A 19,944-nucleotide genomic window follows, 5' to 3' on the forward strand; every position below is an offset into this window, starting at 1 on the left:
TTCACATGTTCTTTCACCTTCATGTGACCCTGTATTCAATCTTCACATGTTCCTTCACCTTCATGTGACCCTGTATTCAATCTTCACATGTTCCTTCACCTTCATGTGAGCCTATTTCTCTTGTCCTGTTGTGTTTCTGTACAACAGGAAGGCTGTTTTAAATAATAATACAAATGAACCCTTATTTTAGCAGGTAAGTTGACTGAGAGCAGATTATCAGGCTCTGAGTCATAGAGATATATTGTAGGTAAGAATGCTAGTTGAAGTAAGGGAGAATTTCTGGGATTACTGGTTGGCGGGAAAAGTCTTGACATAGAAAACTACAGAAACACATTTAGTGTCTCGATGTGTCCCGAGTTTGTCCTCTCTCCCTCTGTCTCTCACTTCCTCTATGATTTGATTTGTTGTCTTGAATCCCTCTTTTTCCATTTATTTTCTCTGTTTCTCAGGGTGAAGGAGGAGAGGAGGGGGAGCAGAGGCAGTACAGCATGGAGGAGGAGATGCCACAGGAGACAGGGGGTAAGAACACGAGTGTGTGTGTCTGTTTGCGTGTGTGTGCCCTAATGTATTTATGTGTGTGTATCTTGAGTATGTACATCCTTGCTTGCTGTCTGACTTGATCGTTCAGGCTGAGTGACCCATCTCCTTGTCTGTCAGATCTGCCTCCGTGTGAAAACGAGAAGGCTGAACCTGAGGGTGGGGGCAGCGAGCAGCTCCAGGAGCCTGTAGAGGAAACCAGCGTGAAGGTACACACACACACACACACACACACAGTCCTCTTGCTGCTAGCTGACCTTATGTTCAGAGACACTATATTTAACTAAAACGTTTTTCCATCTGTATTCCTTCTCCCTGTCTGTGTCCATCCAGGTTCCCAGGCGTATTGAGGTTCACTCCATCCACACGTATGTAGCGCTCTTCAAGTTCCTGCCTCAGGAGCACAACGACCTCGGACTAGAGTGAGTGGTGGAATGGGGTCTGTTTGTGTGGGTTTGTTGTGTGCCTCTATGTGTGTCCGTCCCAGCTGTCATTTCTTCGAGATTCAAACGGAACCCTTAAGGAGGTGCAGCATGGGGCCTCCCGGGTGGCGCAGTAGTCTAAGGCACTGCACCGCAGTGCTAGCTGTGCCACCAGAGAGAGATTCTGGGTTCGAGCCCAGGCTCTGTCGCAGCCGGCCGCGACCGGGAGGCCCATGGGGCGGCGCACAATTGGCCCAGGGCCGGCAGGGGGATATCCTTGTCTCACCGCGCACTAGCGACTGCTGTGTCGGGCCGGGCGCAGTGGGTGCTGACCAGGTTGCCAGGTGTGCGCGGTGTTTCCTCCGACACATTGGTGTGGCTGGCTTCCAGATTGGATGTGCGTTGTGTCAAGAAGCAGTGCGGCTAGGTTGGGTTGCGTTTCGGAGGACGCATGACTCTCGACCTTCGCCTCTCCCGAGTCCGTGTGGGAGTTGCAGTGATGAGACAAGACTGTAACTACCAATTGGATACCACGAAATTGGGGAGAAAAAAAGGAGGTGCAGCCTGCTAAATATCAAACACAACGACAATTACCGCCCAGAAAATGCACACAGTCAGCTTTAGGGAGGGGCTTAAAGACTGAAAATGAATTAGAGATGAATGGATGAGGAGAAATATGGAGGGACTAGATGGAGAGAACAGCTTGAAACAGACACAGAGGGAGAGGAGAAAACAAGGGGGCTGGGGGGGAAGGGAGAGACAAAAGAGAAGCAAACAATGCCAGCAGAACAGAGACAGGGTAGAAGGGAGTGAGAGGAGGAGGAAGGAAAGATAGAAGAGTATAAAGGTCAGGATGTGTGTTAGGGAGAGAAGAGAGCTGTGGGTGCAGGTAATAAAGAGGTGCATCGCCATGGGGATGGTTCACAGCCACCTGGTGTCTCACGGGTGTGTGTGTGTGTGTGTGTGTGTGTGTGTGTGTGTGTGTGTGTGACAGGCCAGGACGATCAAATAGGGCAGCAGGGAGAGCAGAGCAGACACCCAAGGGACTCCATAGAGAGAATTTGTGTAATGGGGACGGTACAGTAGCTCTGTGTATATAGGACAGTACAGTACACTAGCTCTGTATATAGGACAGTGGATACTAGATAGTCTGTGTACATGAGTCTGATTCGTGTTTTTAAGTGCTGTGTGCTTGTGGGCTGTGACGTCATGGAATTTTGGGTGATGGTAATTGGCCAGCCAAATGACCGCGGTCACCGTAATAATAAAAAAAGAAATCACCGTAATAATGTTTTTTCTGTCAGCGCTTGTTTTATTTTCATGTCAGCCTTCATCCATAACTGTCTGTTACACGCTTATACGGTCGTTGTGCCAGATCTATGCTGTACATGCATGTGTGCGTGTGTTTCCTTTTTTGGGGGGGGGGGGGGTCTCTGAGTTGTGAGTTATTGTGTATGTGTAAATTGCGTGCATACATACGTGGGTGCGTGCGTCTGTGAGTGAGAGAAACATAGAGCGGGAGAAAGACAGAGTCACCGTTTGTCAGACACCGTGCTTGCCACTGATTGGTGCTATTACGTCAGTTAAACATCCAATGATATGTTGCTCTTCTCAACGTCATTATTCTGTGTAGGAATCAAAGTCACCTGTTCCTTACCTACATTTTATTCATTTAGCAGACGCATCTTATCCACGGCAATTAGGGTTAAGTGCCTTGATCAAGGGCACAACAACAGATTTTTCACCTAGTCGGTGCGGGGAATCGAACCAACGACCTTTCGGGTTTATGGGCCGACGCGCTTAACCTCTAGGATACCAGCTGCCACCTCTGAGTCATGGGAGGGTAGCATGCTGTGTGCAAAGATACACCACAGAGTACAGTACTCACTCAGTCTACAGTCCCTATACTCTGGTCACGTTTGTTTGAAATCATGGACACACTCTCCCTGTATGGTTCTCTTCACTTTTTTTCAATGCTGGCTTTTCATGTACTCTCTCCCTCCCTGCTTCCCCCCCCCCCCCCCTTCCCTTATCCTCCTCTCTCTTTCTTTCTCTCTCTCAGGCCTGGTGATCGGGTGCTGGTCACTGATGATTCTAATGAAGAGTGGTGGAAGGTGGGCAATGAATAATCTACACCACTGTAAATGTGTGTGTGTGTGTGTGTGTGTGTGTGTGTGTGTGTGCGTGAGTGCGTTAGTTAGGCGTGTGAGTATGAACTATATCACCTGCCATATTGTTTGCCTCTCCTAAACATCCAGGCAGTCTGAAATAGAAACATCATTTCCTCAGAAAATCACCTTAAGAGAGAAACATAATGAATTAAACTAGCGGTGCGACCTGAAAGAGCTTTTTATTGACTCGGTAATGAGTATTTATTTGAATATATGTCACATCTACTCTACGTGTCATCTGTGTGGCAGGGTAAGAGTGGAGACAAGGTGGGCTTCTTCCCTGCTAACTTCGTTCAGAGGGTGCGCCCAGGGGAGAGGGTGTGGAGGGTCACCCAGCCTGTCCCTGCCAGCCGAGGGATGGGCCACATGCCAGTGAAGGAGGATCAGGTGAGACACTCATTTTGTCTCGTCTTTCTTCCTTTGCCCTGTAGTTGCCCTGTAGTTGTGCCAAAACTATCTATTTCTTGTCTGCTCCCACTGCCTTTCTATTTGAACCTTCCTAAACACCCTTGTCTCTCTTTCTCTCTCTCTCTTTCTCTCCCTCTCTCTCTCTCTCTCTCTCTCTCCCCCCCCCTCTCTCTCTCTCCCTCTCTCTCTCTATCTGTCTGTCTCTCTCTGTCTATCTCTATCTCTGTCTCTCCCTCTCTCTCCCCCTCTGTCAGATCTGTGTGGGGAAGAGTGAGGACAGTGATGGTTTTCTGAAGCTGAGCAGTGGGAAGAAAAGAGGACTGGTCCCTGCTAAATCCATTGAGGAGATCTAACCTCTGTCTCAACACCAGCCCCCCTTCTCTCTCTCTCTCTTACCAGCACCCTGTAACCTCCCCACACACCCCTGAGGAGGACCAGCCAGTCCGGGGGTCCTCCAACACCACCATCGTGAGGCCCACCACCCTACTAAACTGAGTGGGGAGCCGTGATAGTTCAGCTTGTGAATTCCAGGTGATGTGGAGGATGCCTCAGCTTTATCCTTGCTGACCTTGTCTCCTCCACCCCAATGTAGCTGACAACCCAGACTTGAAAGAGTTGGCCTAGGTGTTGTGGAGGACTATCTAAGACCCCAGTACCCCATGTTTTCCTGCTGTAATGTACCTTAGTCTATGAGTGAACTGGGTTGGTCTGTAGTCCACACCACAGGGGTATGAGTTTTAGGACTGAAGGACTGGCTGCTGTGGACTCCAGTAACTTCCCTCAGGATGGAAGGAACTTTGAGACTATCTTCTGTCTGATGAGTCTGGTCTCTCTGTGTGTGATTTGACCAGTTCTTTTTCACTGTCCTCTATGGCTGGATATCACGAGGCTGAAGAATGCAGGATTAAGGCCGTCGCACACTATACAGTCGAAACATGGCGCGCTCCGTTTCGCGCATATATAATGACTCAAATGTGTGCCGTTTTTGTTCGTTTTGGTGTTTGGCAGGTTTTTTTTTTGTCTGTTCGCTCACACAACATCTTTTATTGGGGCAAGTTGAAGTTCAGTAGCCAATGTCTACGCCCTTTCGTCTGTCATTGGTCAACTGTAGTGTTTTCAAATGAAGGTCCTTTAAGGGAGTATGAGAGCACAGTCGTGCGCGCACACCTAACCGAGTTCTGCCACGAGCAAACAGAACCTAGTATTAGTATACGTTGCCTTAATCAGGAGGATGTACTTGTGTTGTGTGTGGGGGTAATGTTCCTGGTCACTGCATGGAAGAAAACATTTGTTCTTTCTCTGATGAACTAGAACAAGTGTCACACTCCTGATGGCAGCATCACAGATGGACGCCCACTATGATCACAGTAATTCATTTAAGAGGTGACCGTGAAGGAGATAATTGCATGCTGAAGGATGCACTTGTTTCAATGTCGGTGTCAGTGAGATGTTCAAGATACTGCCGATGGTTGTAGGTTTCGGTGCTCGCGTTTTCTCTCCCCCGTTCCTTTGGTCCACCTTCTCTCTCTCTCTGTCGCTCTCGGTCTCTATCTCTCTCTCTCTCTCTCTGTCGCTCTCGGTCTCTCTCTATCTCTCCTTCCCTCTTCCATCTTTCTCAGCTATCACATTGGTCCCTTGGCTGGGATTTGACTTCAGCTTAATTTAGACTGGCACAGAACTTAACTGCTCTGCAAGGACGGATGGACGGGCAGGTGGGTGGGTGACACTGGGCAGAGTACACCCTGCTCAGACCGACCAGACAGCCAGCAGAGGACAGGACAAACTAGGTCTATTTCGACACACACTCTCTCAGATCCTGACTCACTGGCTGACTCACTGACATTTGACCTCGCACTTGGCAGGTTCCAGAAGGTCATGGATGTAAGCCACGTCATTCTATTGTACAGGTCAATCAGTCGCACACTTCAGAGAATGTGTTTTTCTATGTCCTATTTATGAAAAATACAAGAGACGACATTAGATTGGGGCGGTGAATACTTACATAAATACTTCAGTGTTTTTTGTTCTCTCCCTCAGTAGTGTTTGAATAGCCTAGACTGTAGAAAACATCTATGAATAGAGACATTGTTTAAAAAAAGAAGAAGAAACAAATGGAGCAACAACACATTTTTTTTAACTGCTCTAAATTTGTTTCAATTTTCTGGCCAATTTAGCAGACGGGCACTGAGGAGCCGTGGAAGACTTGGGAAGTGTTTTCGTGTCTTTTGGCTTGTCTGTTTGGTCCACCGCTGGTAAACAAACAACAGCCAAGAGCCAGTCGGCTGGAAAACCACATGAACAGACCTTGTAAGTGTGACAACCGGACATGGTCCCGCTGGTCTGAGGGACAGGGAGCGAGGGATATGGAGGGACAGGGAGCGAGGGATATGGAGGGACAGGGAGGGATGTAGACAAAAGGGGTTGACCCAGGTGTTGAACCATCATGAATCAATGTGTCTGTATGCAGGTTTCTTTGTCTATGGATGACCAATTCAACATTGATCAAATGTCAGTCCATCTCTCTCTCTCTCCATTCCCCACTCGCTTTCCCTCTGTCTCTGACACTATTGGGCATTTTTGCTGCTAGTGGGAAGGGTGGCTGGACTGTTGTATTGTACATGTAATGTAAGCATGTTTAATGATAGGATAATGGGTTGGATTTCAACGTTTCCATAATATACTGATAATTTATTGATTTAGACAGATATCTATCTACTTGCTGAGTTGCAGCACGTAGCGGTCACACTGTTGGCATTAACGGCCAATAACATGTCCCCTCCCTCTTCCTGTAGTATATGAATGCAGTATATACAGTAAGTCATCGGAAGTGTAAAATAAGTACGATGATGAACATAATGGGTGCGTTCGTAAATTCGATCTGGAGTGCCAGAGTGCGCTCTGGGCGTTCGTAAATTCAGATTGTTGTCAGATTGTCCGTTGGTAAACGCTCTCGGAGCGTTCAGAGCTCACGCTGGACGCTCCGGCCGAGGAGGTTTGATGCAAGCGTTCAGACCCCACAACGACAGTCAAGCACCCAAGCTAACTGGCTAACTTGCTAGCTACTTATAGACACGAATGAGAGAACACCTCACTCTGACCAGTTTACTCGCCCTAGCAGAGCTGGTTAGGCTGTTTTCATGTTATCCAGAGTGTTGGGGACTGTAACTGTTCTGCCGGCAACAATTTAATTACGCTTTCTTTGCCGACGTTTACTGACGCCGGCCATATTCAACGGGTGTTGCGTGTTCGTAAATTCATCAGTTATGCTCTGGCACACTCAGACGAGAGTGCTCTGAAATCAGTGTAGATGGGCAGAGCGAACTTACGAACGCACCCATTATTTCATGTTTTGTTCATCACATTGTGCATGATAATATGATCATCTTTGGGTCTATATCCTCCGTGTGTGTGGATGGATGAAGTTTCACAGACTGTGATGAATATTGTATTTTCCTTCCATTGGGTCCATGTGTTCCTATGTGTAGCAAGGACTTCTCTGGTCCTCACAGTCCCAGACCAGGAGCTAACAAGACCTCAGTATAGTCACTGGGTGTATAACTGGATTAATTGTTTGTTAGCTTATTCTCTACCGAATTTTCACATAAAATGTACATTATCGGTGTGTTCATGTAGACTTAAGAGTCTGTCACCCTTTGTGGACCCTGTTTGATTCGCTCTTCGTGTAGCATTTCTGTGTACAGGCCCTGGCCTCGTTTCCCAGTTGCGATGTAACTTAAGCATTACGACGATTTGAGCAACTTTTTAAAGAGCTACTGCCTCTGAAATTTTGGTCATAAATGGTATGTCACGGAATGAAGGGTACAGGAACAGTTTTTCGTGTTTTATTTTTATATCCGGCCCATAGATAGCAGCACACAAGTAATCATCTATTCAAAGCGACGCTGCACGCGACCCGATCATAATGCCCATGGTCAATTTGGTTTGACAGTCAATATCCCTATGGGGCAAGTTAGGGACCGTCAGTAAATTACAGAATTTTGGGACAACATTTTAAAACTTTAATAGCTCCAAAATTCAATGACTTAAAAAACTCAAACCAATTGTAACAATTAATATACAAATATTGGAAGCATTTAACCTTTTACTGCAGTGGGCTAAATCTGGGTCACACAGAGTGTTTCTTGGTAGTCTTAAACAAATCTGCTTAGAAACAAAGTATACACCTCACACACATGGTCATGGGCTTAAAAATAAGAAGACGCCTTTACCTTGTCAGATATAGAGTTTAAATGTATTCCATTTTGAGTTTGCATCCCAATATTACACGTTATATACATCACAGAATACTGAAATGTAACAAAACTTTTTGACATAGAAACAAGATTTTCAGAAGTTTTTTCAAAATAATGTTGATTTGTGAAATTATGAAAAATATGAATAACATTCCACTCACTCATGAGGCCACTAGGTAATTTGACTGCATGAAAGAGATACTGAGACAAAAAAAGAATATGCAACATTAAAATATTGTCCCATTTACATTTGTGTAATTTATTGATATCCCTAACTATCCCCAGAGATAGGCTGTCCAAAGTCAAACCGTCTTTTCCCCGATTAGCTGAAGCTGATTGGCTAAATAATTTGGCTAACTATTCCCACCTGCAAACACACAAGACACCCACATTAAACCACACCCCAAAACCAACTCAAGTTTGAATTCAGTCATGGCCGCTAGCATTTGCTAATGAACCAAATCCAGAACAAGGCCAAATTAGGAAGTGCAGTCACCTTTTAAGAGTGTTTCCCAAACAAGCATGTAGAGAGGCATACCGCTCGCGTCATTAGACCATGTGTCAATACTGATTGGATCAAAAGAAAAGCATCACTCTCAAATCAGCTTTCTCCATTCAAATCTTACCTTAACATTATAATTAGAATTATCCCACAATCCTGACGATGGATCACTTCCTATGAGATATTACCACCTACAGTATGGCTGCAAATAAGCTATTGATGCGGTTTATTATGCTTCCCCAATAATAATGCACTAAATCACAGAGTGGGCCCATCACTGCACAATTGTGACGTGACGCAGAAGGGCACTTTGGGCACGAGTGGTCTGCAAAAAGTTTTTAAGAGCCACGTTACTAACGAAGGCTCTGGGAAAACACCTCGGCTACTAAAGACACATCGTCTAGAAAGTTCTAAGTATCTGATCTGTCAAGATGAAGGCTCTGGGAAACAAGGCTCTGCACAGTAAGTGTATGTTTTAGTGTGTGTGTGTGTGTGTGCGGGATATAGCCTTAGTTAATATCACTGGAAGAACACATGCCTCAATAATAAAAAATAAAAAACTCTTTAACCTTGAATGAAACTCTGGTGTTGTGTGAGTAACTGCCTCTGCTCTCATTCTCCCTCGTCTAGCCACGTTACTCTGTGATACCAGCACCATGTCCTCTTTGCTCTCTCTTCGCTCTCACTCAGTCGTTCTCACTCACTTCCGCTCTACAGACGTCGGACCTTAATTTGAGACAGTTCGCTACAGCAGGAAAATAATCCCGCAGCAACAGGAAATGTGATTTATTATGTGGATTATAATAAATGGACGTTGTTAAATGTTTTGATACATTTTTCACAAGGGAAAATCAAGTCTGACATTTTTTTCTGGGGGGTGGAAAGGACTTAACTTCAGAAACCTTTTTGAACCTCAAATGCATTACAAGTACAACATTTCATGCATTGCAATCTGGCCTTTCTCTAGTGTGTGTGCCTTAGTATGAGTGTGTGTGTTTTCTCCTATTCTCTCAGCCTCCACACTGTTACATTAGAGAGAGAGGGTGTGTGTGTGAATGTGTGGTGTGGGCACATTTGCTGGCAGAGGTGTGTTTCAGCCGCAGGGGTATTTTGGTGTCCTCTTGTCTGCCTGTAGTAACCATCATCTGTCTAATTGGTGTATAAGCAGCAGAGCATGGAGGGAGGCATGCTGAGTGAAACAGTACTTGATGGCACCCACCCACACACAGTCAGTCACAAACGCAAATATAGGGACTAAATATTTTGATGCTTATGCAAGGAACACAAATCGTAAGGGGTTGTGATGTCGTTTCCTAGTTTACAACCAGGCTGCTGAAAGGAAGAGCTCTGACAAGCCAGAGAGAGAGAGAAGCGGAGGTAAAGAGATAGATAGAGGAAGAGAGTGGGGGGGTGGAAAGAGATTGAGGGAGAAAGGTGCCAGAGGAAGCTCCATATCAGAGTGAAAGGTAACACTTTAATTGGATTGTCCATCTGTAGATGCTCTACAGACTATCAGTAACATTTCAACTAACCCTAACCTTCAACCTTATCCTAACCTTCATTCTAACCGTAACCTTAGCAAGCAGTTGCTCATCAACAGATAGTTTGTTGGTAGTATGAGATTCCAGACAATCCAAATAAAGTGAACGAGTGAAAATAAATGTATCACAAACTCTATGTTATGTCACTGACTGTCAAACATCCCCTGGTTTTTGGGAGTCCTGATGGGTTCATGTTTGATCATAACTTACAAACCAAAATGAATGAATAACATGTATGCAGGACACGTCTCCTGAGGGGAATAAACAGGCTGTCCGCTGTACCAATTGATCTTCGGATTTCTGTGAGCGTGATAGGGCAAAGCTAGCCTGGGAACCCTACTGAGGTAGATAGAAGGCTACATTGGAAGGCTTTCTGAAGAAAGTTCGCTGCCCTGTGCAAAGCCTGATCTTAAGGCCAAGATAGTTTACTACACCTAAGGTGAAAACATACACTGAATGTACAAAACATTAAGAATTTAGTTTTTTTTTGTTGCCTCAGAACAGTCTCAATTTGTCGGGGCATGGACTCTACAAGGTGTGGAAAGCCTTCCAGAGGGATACTGGCCCATGTTGACTCCAATGCTTCCCACAGTTGTGTCAAGTTGGCTGGATGTCCTTTGGGTGGTGGACCGTTCTTGATACACACAGGAAACTATTGAGCGTGAGAAACTGACTACCATACCCCCTTCAAAGGCACTTAAATCTTTTGTCTTGCCCATTCACCCTCTGACACACATACACAATCCATGTCTCAAGCTTAAAAATCCTTCTTTAACCTGTCTCCTCCCATTCATCTACACTGATTGAAGTGGATTTAACAAGTGACATTAATAATCAATCAAATGTATTTATAAAGCCCTTTTTTACATCAGTAGATGTCACAAAGTGCTATACAGTAACCCAGCCTAAAACCCCAAACAGCAAGCAATGCAGTGGCTAGGAAAAACTCCCTAGAAAGGCAGGAACCTAGGAAGAAACCTAGAGAAGAACCAGGCTCTGAGGGGTGGCCAGTCTTCTTCTGGCTGTGCCGGGTGGAGATTTATAACAGTACATGGCCAAGATGTTCAAACGTTCATAGATGACCAGCAGGGTCAAATAATAATAATCACAGTGGCTGTAGAGGGTGCAACAGGTCAGCACCCGAGGAGTAAATGTCAGTTGGCTTTTCATAGCAGAGCACTCAAGAGTTTGAGAAAGCAGGTGCGTTAGAGAGAGAGAGTCGGAAAGAGCGCGGCTCCGGGACAAGTTAGCACGTCCAGTGAACAGGTCAGGGTTCCATAGCCGCAGGCAGAATAGTTGAAACTGGAGCAACACGACCAGGTGGACTGGGGACAGCAAGGAGTCATCAGGCCAGGTAGTCCTGAGGCGTGGTCCCAGGTTACAAGTCCTCCGGGAGGGGAGGGAGAGACCATAGCTTTCACCTGGATTCACCTGGTCAGTGTATGTCATGGAAAGAGCAGTTGTTCTTAAAGGAAAATTCCACCCAAAACGGATATTTTGGCATTTGTTTCATTAGTCCAAACTGTTTGGCTTGTCAGCAATGAAGTTTTCAAGATATGTAACTTTCAAAATACAGAACTCGGCAGCCCGGGTGGCACAGTGGTCTAAGGTGTCACTACAGACCTGGGTTCGATCCCAGGCTGTGTCACAACTGGCTGTGACCGGGAGTCTCATAGGGCGGTGCACAGTTGTCCGGGTTAGGGGAGGGCTTTACTTGGCTCATCACGCTCTAGCGACTCCTTATGGCGGGCTGGGCGACTGCAGGCTGACTTTGGTCGTCAGTTGAACATTGTCTCCACCCGACACATTGGTGCTTTTGGGTTAAGCCAGCGGGTGTTATGAAGCTTGGTTTGGTCATGTTTTGGAGAACGCATGACTTGATCTTCGCCTCTCCCGAGCTTGTTGAGGAGTTGCAGCGATGAGACAAGATTCTAATGGGAACACAATTGGATATCACGAAATTGCGGAGAAAAAGGGGTTAAAATACAATATTTTTTATAAATACAGAAATCATCCCCAAAATGCATCATATGGGGTTGATTTCTGTATTTTGAAAGTTGCATATTTTGAAAACTTGACTGCGGACAAGCAAAACATTTTGGGACTATGTCAACAATGGACTAATGAAACGAATACCAAAATATAGTTTTCCTTTAATACACTCAGTGTAAGTTTCTGCCCTGACCCAGAAGAGCCACCACTACGGTAGTAATTCATCATCGTTGGCTCACCAGCTTCTCTAAACACTTCACTGTGACGCCTGCTGCCCATCTGTTATGAGTCAAGGCCCTCTGTGTCCTCCTCCAACTGATGAACTTTGCTACTCTGCTGTGGGGGACAACTGGACAGAAACTTGCAGTTAAACAATTCCACCTCTCTCCTCTGTTTTCCGTCTCTCTCTGTCTGCCTGTCTCTGACACTGATGTCATTCAATCCCTCCCACAAGGTCTCGTACAGGGGCGCAACTTTGGTTTTAGAAGTGGGGGGGGCATATATATAGTTTTCTGTCCAGTCGGATAAACACTCCAAACAGCCTATCTGACCGCTTGGAGGCGGCGTCCGCACGGTCCTAAACCACACAATTGACTTGTTTTGTATCACATTCCAATTATAAAACTGGGGGGGGGGGGGGGGGGGCAAAAGCAATTTTGGAATGTGTCCCCCGCATTCCCCAGTGAAAGTTGCGCCCCTGGTCTCGTACAAACAGACACTCACACACACTCTCACTCATATCAACCCTCACTCCTCTCTCTCTCTCTTCCCTTCCCCCTCTCGTCCTGTGATTCATCCCTGCTGACTGGGAACAACTGACTCACTCTCTTGTTCATAGTTAATATGGTCCTTCTCTTGATGGGACATATGATCGGAGTTATTGAAAGGAGTTCTCCGTTAAGCCTTCATCTATATTCACCCCGACACATTAGGTGATGAGAAGAGGGGGAGGGGAAGGGGGAGCAAGAGGAGAGGAGGGTGTGAGAGGTGAGGGAAGGAGAGGAGAGGGCACTGAATATGAAATGATTCATTAATAATGGCTCATCTCCTGACTCTAAAGGTACTACAACAGACAGCGAGTGGCAATTATCGGGCTTTATGAATCTGGTTGTGTCTGATACATTGCACGGTGGTGTCAGTGCTGGCCAGCCCCCACACAGACAGATTGTTTGTAGCCCCTGAAAGAAATGTCTGGAATCGCTATTCAAAATGCCTCATGCAGTTATTACCATCACTGTCTGACAACCTTTTGGCACTGACTTGAAAGCAGCGGATGGCTGGACAGACGAATAGCTTGTTTGTGTGCTTGTGTCTGTTCTGTCCTAGATGCTGGAGAGCCTGGACAAATTGACGGATGGCACATCATCTGGTGTAGTGTGGCATGTTGTTTGTCTTCTACACTCTCTTTTCACCTTTTTGTACATTCCCCTTGTCTCCTGTTCTCTCAGCCTCCACATTGTTCCATCAGAGAGAGAGAGAGAGAGAGAGAGTGTGTGTGTGTGTGTGTGTGTGTGTGTGTGTGTGTGTGTGTGTGTGCGCGCACGCACGCACGTTTGTGGAGGACTGGAGGACACAGACTTGATCACAGGGCTCCGCATTCACGAGAAGAAGCGTTTCATCACCAAAGAAAGGGGGCCGTGAAAATGGAACAGAGGAGGAGGGAGAGCAGATCAAACGCCAGAGGACAAGAGAAGGAATGAGAGGAGTGAGAGTAGAACGCTAAAAGGGAGGAGAAGGTTATTAACTGACACGACTTTCTCCAATACACACTCACACATACGGAGACAGAACTGCAAACACGTGTACACGGACACACAACACACTCAAAGTGTCCATCTCTCTGGGACTTCAGGAGTGTTGTGTCATTGTTATTATTGTTATTATCTTGTGCTTACACAGTGTAGTACATTTCCTCTCTCCTTATCTCTCGTTCATTACAGTGAGTGATTAGAGACAAAAAAACAGTGCCCCATCTCTCTCTCTCTATCTTCCTCTCTTCCACTCTCCGTCTCCATATCGCTCTCCCTCCCTCCCTCTCTCTCTCCCTCTCTCTCTCTCGGGGTGAAATGGAATTGAGTGTGCAACACAGAGCCATTCAACTCAATACAACTGGGCAATTCCGCAGTAACGGAATTGTGATAGTTGGGAACTGTACTGAACTATACTCTACTGTTCTCTACTCTACTGTTCCCTACTATGCTGTACTGTGCTGTCCAAACTTGTGAACCCAATTGTGGTTTGTGACTACTATGATTTCCCATTGTAGCCAATTCAACTGCAGAAATTCCATAACGGATTTTTTTTAAAATTCCGTTACTGATTTGGTAATGCAATTTCTAGTTTTAATCACTTAATAATTCATAAGCAAAATTGATATCAGTAAAAACACTATTACTAAATGATAGGTCTTCCGTTACTTGTGATGAGGGAGAAAAATTGGAAAATGTGTATCCAAAACGAAATATGTGTTGGTATTAGTTGGCAGGGGTCTTTACTTCAACATTGTTGTGTTTTGATTTATTTCTAAAACCTTTTAACCCGTCTGAATCAATGCCCTGTCTAAGCCGGGGGAGCGGGTTCTACTAAGCTATATGGAATTGTTTTACAGAAGGTCATACCAAGGATCCTTTTGCTCTTTGATTTGGAATTTTAAGACCCCTTGAAGTACCCCCCCCCCCAAAAAAAAAATGTTTTACATTTGTTTTTTTAAATGGCCTTACTGCTATTAACCAATACAAACACATTTGATAACAGATTCACTACATTGAACAACAGTCCCCCAAAAATATCAAAAGGAAGTTTGTTCTGGTGTCTGTTCTATATCTGAGAGATACACTATACAGTATATAAAAAAAGTATGTGGGCACCCCTTCAAATGAGTGGATTCGGCTATTTCAGCCACACCCGTTGTTGACAGCTGTATAAAAATTGAGCAGACAGCCATGCAATCTCCATAGACAAAAACTGGCAGTAGAATGGCCTTATGTAATGGCCGTTGTTGGTAGAAGAAGGAGTGGACCAAGGTGCAGCGTGTTATGTGTCCATATTTATTAGAATGAATACGGAAATAACAAAAATAGCACAGAGAAACGACCAAAAACAGTTCTGGCTGGTGCAGACACACAACAGAAAACAATCACCCACGAAACACAATAGAAAACAGGCTCCCTAAATATGGTGCTCAATCAGGGACAACGATTGACAGCTGCCTCTGATTGAGAACCATACCAGGCCAAACACAGAAATAGCAAATCATAGTAAAACTAACATAGACAACCCACCCAACTCACGCCCTGACCATAATCAAACAAAGACATAATAAAAGAACTAAGGTCAGAACGTGACACCTTTACTGAAGAGCTCAGTGACTTTCAAAGTGGCACCGTCATAGGATGCCATCTTTCCAACAAGTCAGTTCTTCAAATTTCTGCCCTGCTAGAGCTTCCCCTGTCAACTGTAAGTGCTGTTGTTGTGAAGTGGAAACGTCTAGAAGCAACAACAGCTCAGTTTTGAAGTAGTAGGCCACACAAGCTCACAGAACAGGACCACTGAGGGTTGAATTGTCTGTCCCTCGGTTGCAACACTCACTACCGAGTTCCAAATTGCCTCTGGAAGCAACTTCAGCACAATAACTGTTCATCGGGATCTTCATGAAATGGGTTTCCATGGCCGATCAGCCGCACACAAGCCTAAGATAACCATGCGCAACGCCAAGCGTCAGCTGGAGTGGTGTAAAGCTCGCCACCATTGGACTCTGGAGCAGTGGAAACGCGAACTCCGGATGAGATGAATCACGCTTCCCCAACTGGCAGTCCGACGGACTAATATGGGTTTGGCAGACGCCAGGAGAATGCTATCTTCCCCAATGCAGAGTGCCAACTTTAAAGTTTGGTGGAGAAGGAATAATTGTCTGGGGATGTTTTCCAATGGTTCGGGCTAGGCCCCTTAGTTCCAGTGAAGGGAAATCTTAACGCTACAGCATACAATAACATTCTAGACTATTCTGTGCTTCCAACTTTGTGGCAACAGTTTGGGGAAGGCCCTTTCCTGTTTCAGCATGACAATGTCTCCGTGCATAAAGCGAGGTCTATACAGAAATGGTTTGTTGAGATCAGCGTGGAAGAACTTAACTGGCCTGCACAGAGCTCTGACCTCAACTCCACCGAACCTCTTTGGGATGAATTGGAGCGCCGACTGCGAGCCTGCCCTAATCACCTAACATCAGTGCCTGACCTCACTAATGCTCTGGTGACTGAATGTGTCATGTATTGTCATGTTGTGTCTTGTTTCTGTCCTTTCCCTTCACCCTGTCTCCCTCTGCTGGTCGTTATTAGGTTACCTTTTCTCCCCCTCTTTCCCCCAGCTGTTCCTTGTCTCCTCCTAACTACCTCGTCACCCCTTTTCCCACCTGTTCCCTTTTTCCCTCTGATTAGTCCTCTATATCTCTCTCTGTTTTTGTTTCTGTCTTTGTCGGATTCTTGTTTGTGTTATTCATGCCTGAACCAGACTATCGTCATGTTTGCTGCAACCTTGTCCTGTCCTGTCGGAATCTGCCGGTCCATCTGAGCCTACGTTTGTTTTGTTATTAAAGAAGCTCTGTTTACGTTAATTCGCTTTTGGGTCCTCATTCACGCACCTAACAGAAGAATCCGACCAAGAATGGACCCAGCGACTTCGGATCCTCTCCACTCAGCCGTCGAGATCCAGGGAGCGATGCTAGGCAGACACGAGCAGGAATTGTCTGCTGCTCGACATGCCGTTGAGACCCTGGCCACCCAAGTCTCCAACCTCACAGAACAGGTTCACCATCTCCGCCTCGATCCACCGGCCACTTCCAGGGCTTTCGAATCTCCGGAGCCCAGAATCAATAACCCGCCGTGTTACTCTGGGGAGCCCACTGAATGCCGCTCGTTCCTCACCCAGTGTGATATTGTGTTTTCTCTCCAGCCCAACACTTACTCCAGGAGCACTGCTCGTGTCGCCTACGTCATATCTCTCCTTACTGGACGGGCTCGTGAGTGGGGCACGGCAATCTGGGAGGCAAGGGCTGAGTGTACTAACCAGTATCAGGACTTTAAGGAGGAGATGATACGGGTTTTTGATCGATCTGTTTTTGGGGAGGAGGCTTCCAGGGTCCTGTCTTCCCTATGTCAAGGTAATCGATCCATAACAGACTACTCTATTGAGTTTCGCACTCTTGCTGCCTCCAGTGGCTGGAACGAGCCGGCTTTGCTCGCTCGTTTTCTGGAGGGTCTCCGCGCAGAGGTAAAGGATGAGATTCTCTCCCGGGAGGTTCCTTCCAGCGTGGATTCCTTGATTGAACTCGCTATTCGCATTGAGCGACGGGTTGATCTTCGTCACCGAGCTCGTGGAAAGGAGCTCGCGTTCTCCGTTGCCCCCCTCTCCGCATCACTACCATCTTCCTCTGCCGGCTCGGGTGCTGAGCCTATGCAGCTGGGAGGTATCCGCATCTCGACTAAGGAGAGGGAACGGAGAATCACCAACCGCCTCTGTCTCTATTGCGGTTCTGCTGGTCATTTTGTCACTTCATGTCCAGTAAAAGCCAGAGCTCATCAGTAAGCGGAGGGCTACTGGTGAGCGCTACTACTCCTGTCTCTCCTTCAAGATCCTGCACTACCTTGTCGGTCCATCTACGCTGGACCGGTTCGTCAGCTTCCTGCAGTGCCTTAATAGACTCTGGGGCGGAGGGCTGTTTTATGGACGAGACCTGGGCTCGGGAACATGACATTCCTCTCAGACAGTTAAGGGAGTCCACGGCCTTGTTCGCCCTGGATGGTAGTCCTCTCCCCAGGATTCAGCGTGAGACGCTACCTTTAACCCTCACTGTTTCTGGTAATCATAGCGAAACCATTTATTTTTTAATTTTTCGTTCACCTTTTACACCTGTTGTTTTGGGCCATCCCTGGCTAGTTTGTCATAATCCTTCTATTAATTGGTCTAGTAATTCTATCCTCTCCTGGAACGTCTCTTGTCATGTGAAATGTTTAATGTCTGCTATCCCTCCTGTTTCCTCTATCTCTTCTTCACAGGAGGAGCCTGGTGATTTGACAGGGGTGCCGGAGGAATATCACGATCTGCGCACGGTGTTCAGTCGGTCCAGGGCCACCTCTCTTCCTCCACACCGGTCGTATGATTGTAGTATTGATCTCCTTCCGGGAACCACTCCCCCCCGGGGTAGACTATACTCTCTGTCGGCTCCCGAACGTAAGGCTCTCGAAGATTATTTGTCTGTAGCTCTTGCCGCCGGTACCATAGTCCCCTCCTCCTCTCCCGCCGGAGCGGGGTTTTTTTTTGTTAAGAAGAAGGACGGGTCCCTGCGCCCCTGCATAGATTATCGAGGGCTGAATGACATAACAGTGAAGAATCGTTATCCGCTTCCTCTTATGTCTTCAGCCTTCGAGATCCTGCAGGGAGCCAGGTTTTTCACTAAGTTGGACCTTCGTAACGCTTACCATCTCGTGCGCATCAGGGAGGGGGACGAGTGGAAGACGGCGTTTAACACTCCGTTAGGGCACTTTGAATACCGGGTTCTTCCTTTCGGCCTCGCTAACGCTCCAGCTGTCTTTCAGGCATTAGTCAATGATGTCCTGAGAGACATGCTGAACATCTTTGTTTTCGTTTACCTTGACGATATCCTGATTTTTTCACCGTCACTCCAGATTCATGTTCAGCACGTTCGACGTGTCCTCCAGCGCCTTTTAGAGAATTGTCTTTTTGTGAAGGCTGAGAAGTGCACTTTTCATGCCTCCTCCGTCACATTTCTCGGTTCTGTTATTTCCGCTGAAGGCATTAAGATGGATCCCGCTAAGGTCCAAGCTGTCATTGATTGGCCCGTCCCTAAGTCACGCGTCGAGCTGCAGCGCTTTCTCGGCTTCGCGAACTTCTATCGTCGTTTCATCCGTAATTTCGGTCAGGTGGCAGCTCCTCTCACAGCCCTTACTTCTGTCAAGACGTGCTTTAAGTGGTCCGTTTCCGCCCAGGGAGCTTTTGATCTCCTCAAGAATCGTTTTACATCCGCACCTATCCTTGTTACACCTGACGTCTCTAGACAGTTCGTTGTCGAGGTTGACGCGTCAGAGGTGGGCGTGGGAGCCATTCTTTCTCAGCGCTTCCTCTCTGACGACAAGGTCCACCCTTGCGCGTATTTTTCTCATCGCCTGTCGCCGTCGGAACGTAACTATGATGTGGGAAACCGCGAACTGCTCGCCATCCGCTTAGCCCTAGGCGAATGGCGACAGTGGTTGGAGGGGGCGACCGTTCCTTTTGTCGTTTGGACCGACCATAGGAACCTTGAGTACATCCGTTCTGCCAAACGACTTAATGCGCGTCAGGCGCGCTGGGCGCTGTTTTTCGCTCGTTTCGAGTTCGTGATTTCTTATCGTCCGGGCTCTAAGAACACCAAGCCTGATGCTTTATCTCGTCTCTTCAGTTCTTCAGTAGCCTCCACTGACCCCGAGGGGATTCTCCCTGAGGGGCGTGTTGTCGGGTTGACTGTCTGGGGAATTGAGAGGCAGGTAAAGCAAGCACTCACTCACACTCCGTCGCCGCGCGCTTGTCCTAGGAACCTTCTTTTCGTTCCCGTTCCTACTCGTCTGGCCGTTCTTCAGTGGGCTCACTCTGCCAAGTTAGCCGGCCACCCTGGCGTTCGGGGTACGCTTGCTTCCATTCGCCAGCGTTTTTGGTGGCCCACCCGGGAGCATGACACGCGTCGTTTCGTGGCTGCTTGTTCGGTCTGCGCGCAGACTAAGTCCGGTAACTCCCCTCCTCCCGGCCGTCTCAGGCCGCTTCCCATTCCCTCTCGACCGTGGTCTCACATCGCCTTAGATTTTGTCACCGGACTGCCTTCGTCAGCGGGGAAGACTGTTATTCTTACGGTTGTCGACAGGTTCTCTAAGGCGGCTCATTTTATTCCCCTTGCTAAGCTTCCTTCTGCTAAAGAGACGGCACAAATCATCATCGAGAATGTTTTCAGAATTCATGGCCTTCCGTCAGACGTCGTTTCGGACAGAGGTCCGCAATTCACGTCTCAATTTTGGAGGGAGTTTTGCCGTTTGATTGGGGCTTCCGTCAGTCTCTCTTCCGGCTTTCACCCCCAGT

At 46.9% G+C, this 19,944-nt stretch overlaps 1 protein-coding gene across 1 annotated transcript in view; it reads left to right on the forward strand.

The window, feature by feature from the left end:
* The window catches only part of LOC110486241 (SH3 and cysteine-rich domain-containing protein 2), a 30,671-nt gene extending 21,805 nt beyond the window's left edge, over positions 1 to 8,866 (forward strand). The window contains exons 6-11 of the mRNA XM_090196318.1: positions 450 to 519; positions 658 to 746; positions 871 to 959; positions 3,022 to 3,073; positions 3,380 to 3,517; positions 3,793 to 8,866. Coding sequence (XP_090052444.1) covers positions 450 to 519; positions 658 to 746; positions 871 to 959; positions 3,022 to 3,073; positions 3,380 to 3,517; positions 3,793 to 3,891 — 537 coding nt within the window. The 3' untranslated portion in view covers positions 3,892 to 8,866. The remainder of the gene's footprint in view (positions 1 to 449; positions 520 to 657; positions 747 to 870; positions 960 to 3,021; positions 3,074 to 3,379; positions 3,518 to 3,792) is intronic.
* The last annotated feature ends 11,078 nt before the right edge of the window (positions 8,867 to 19,944 follow it).

This window comes from Oncorhynchus mykiss, chromosome 13, assembly GCF_057628025.1.
Source record: "Oncorhynchus mykiss isolate SJ-2025 chromosome 13, ASM5762802v1, whole genome shotgun sequence".
NCBI classification, from domain to species: Eukaryota; Metazoa; Chordata; class Actinopteri; order Salmoniformes; family Salmonidae; genus Oncorhynchus; species Oncorhynchus mykiss.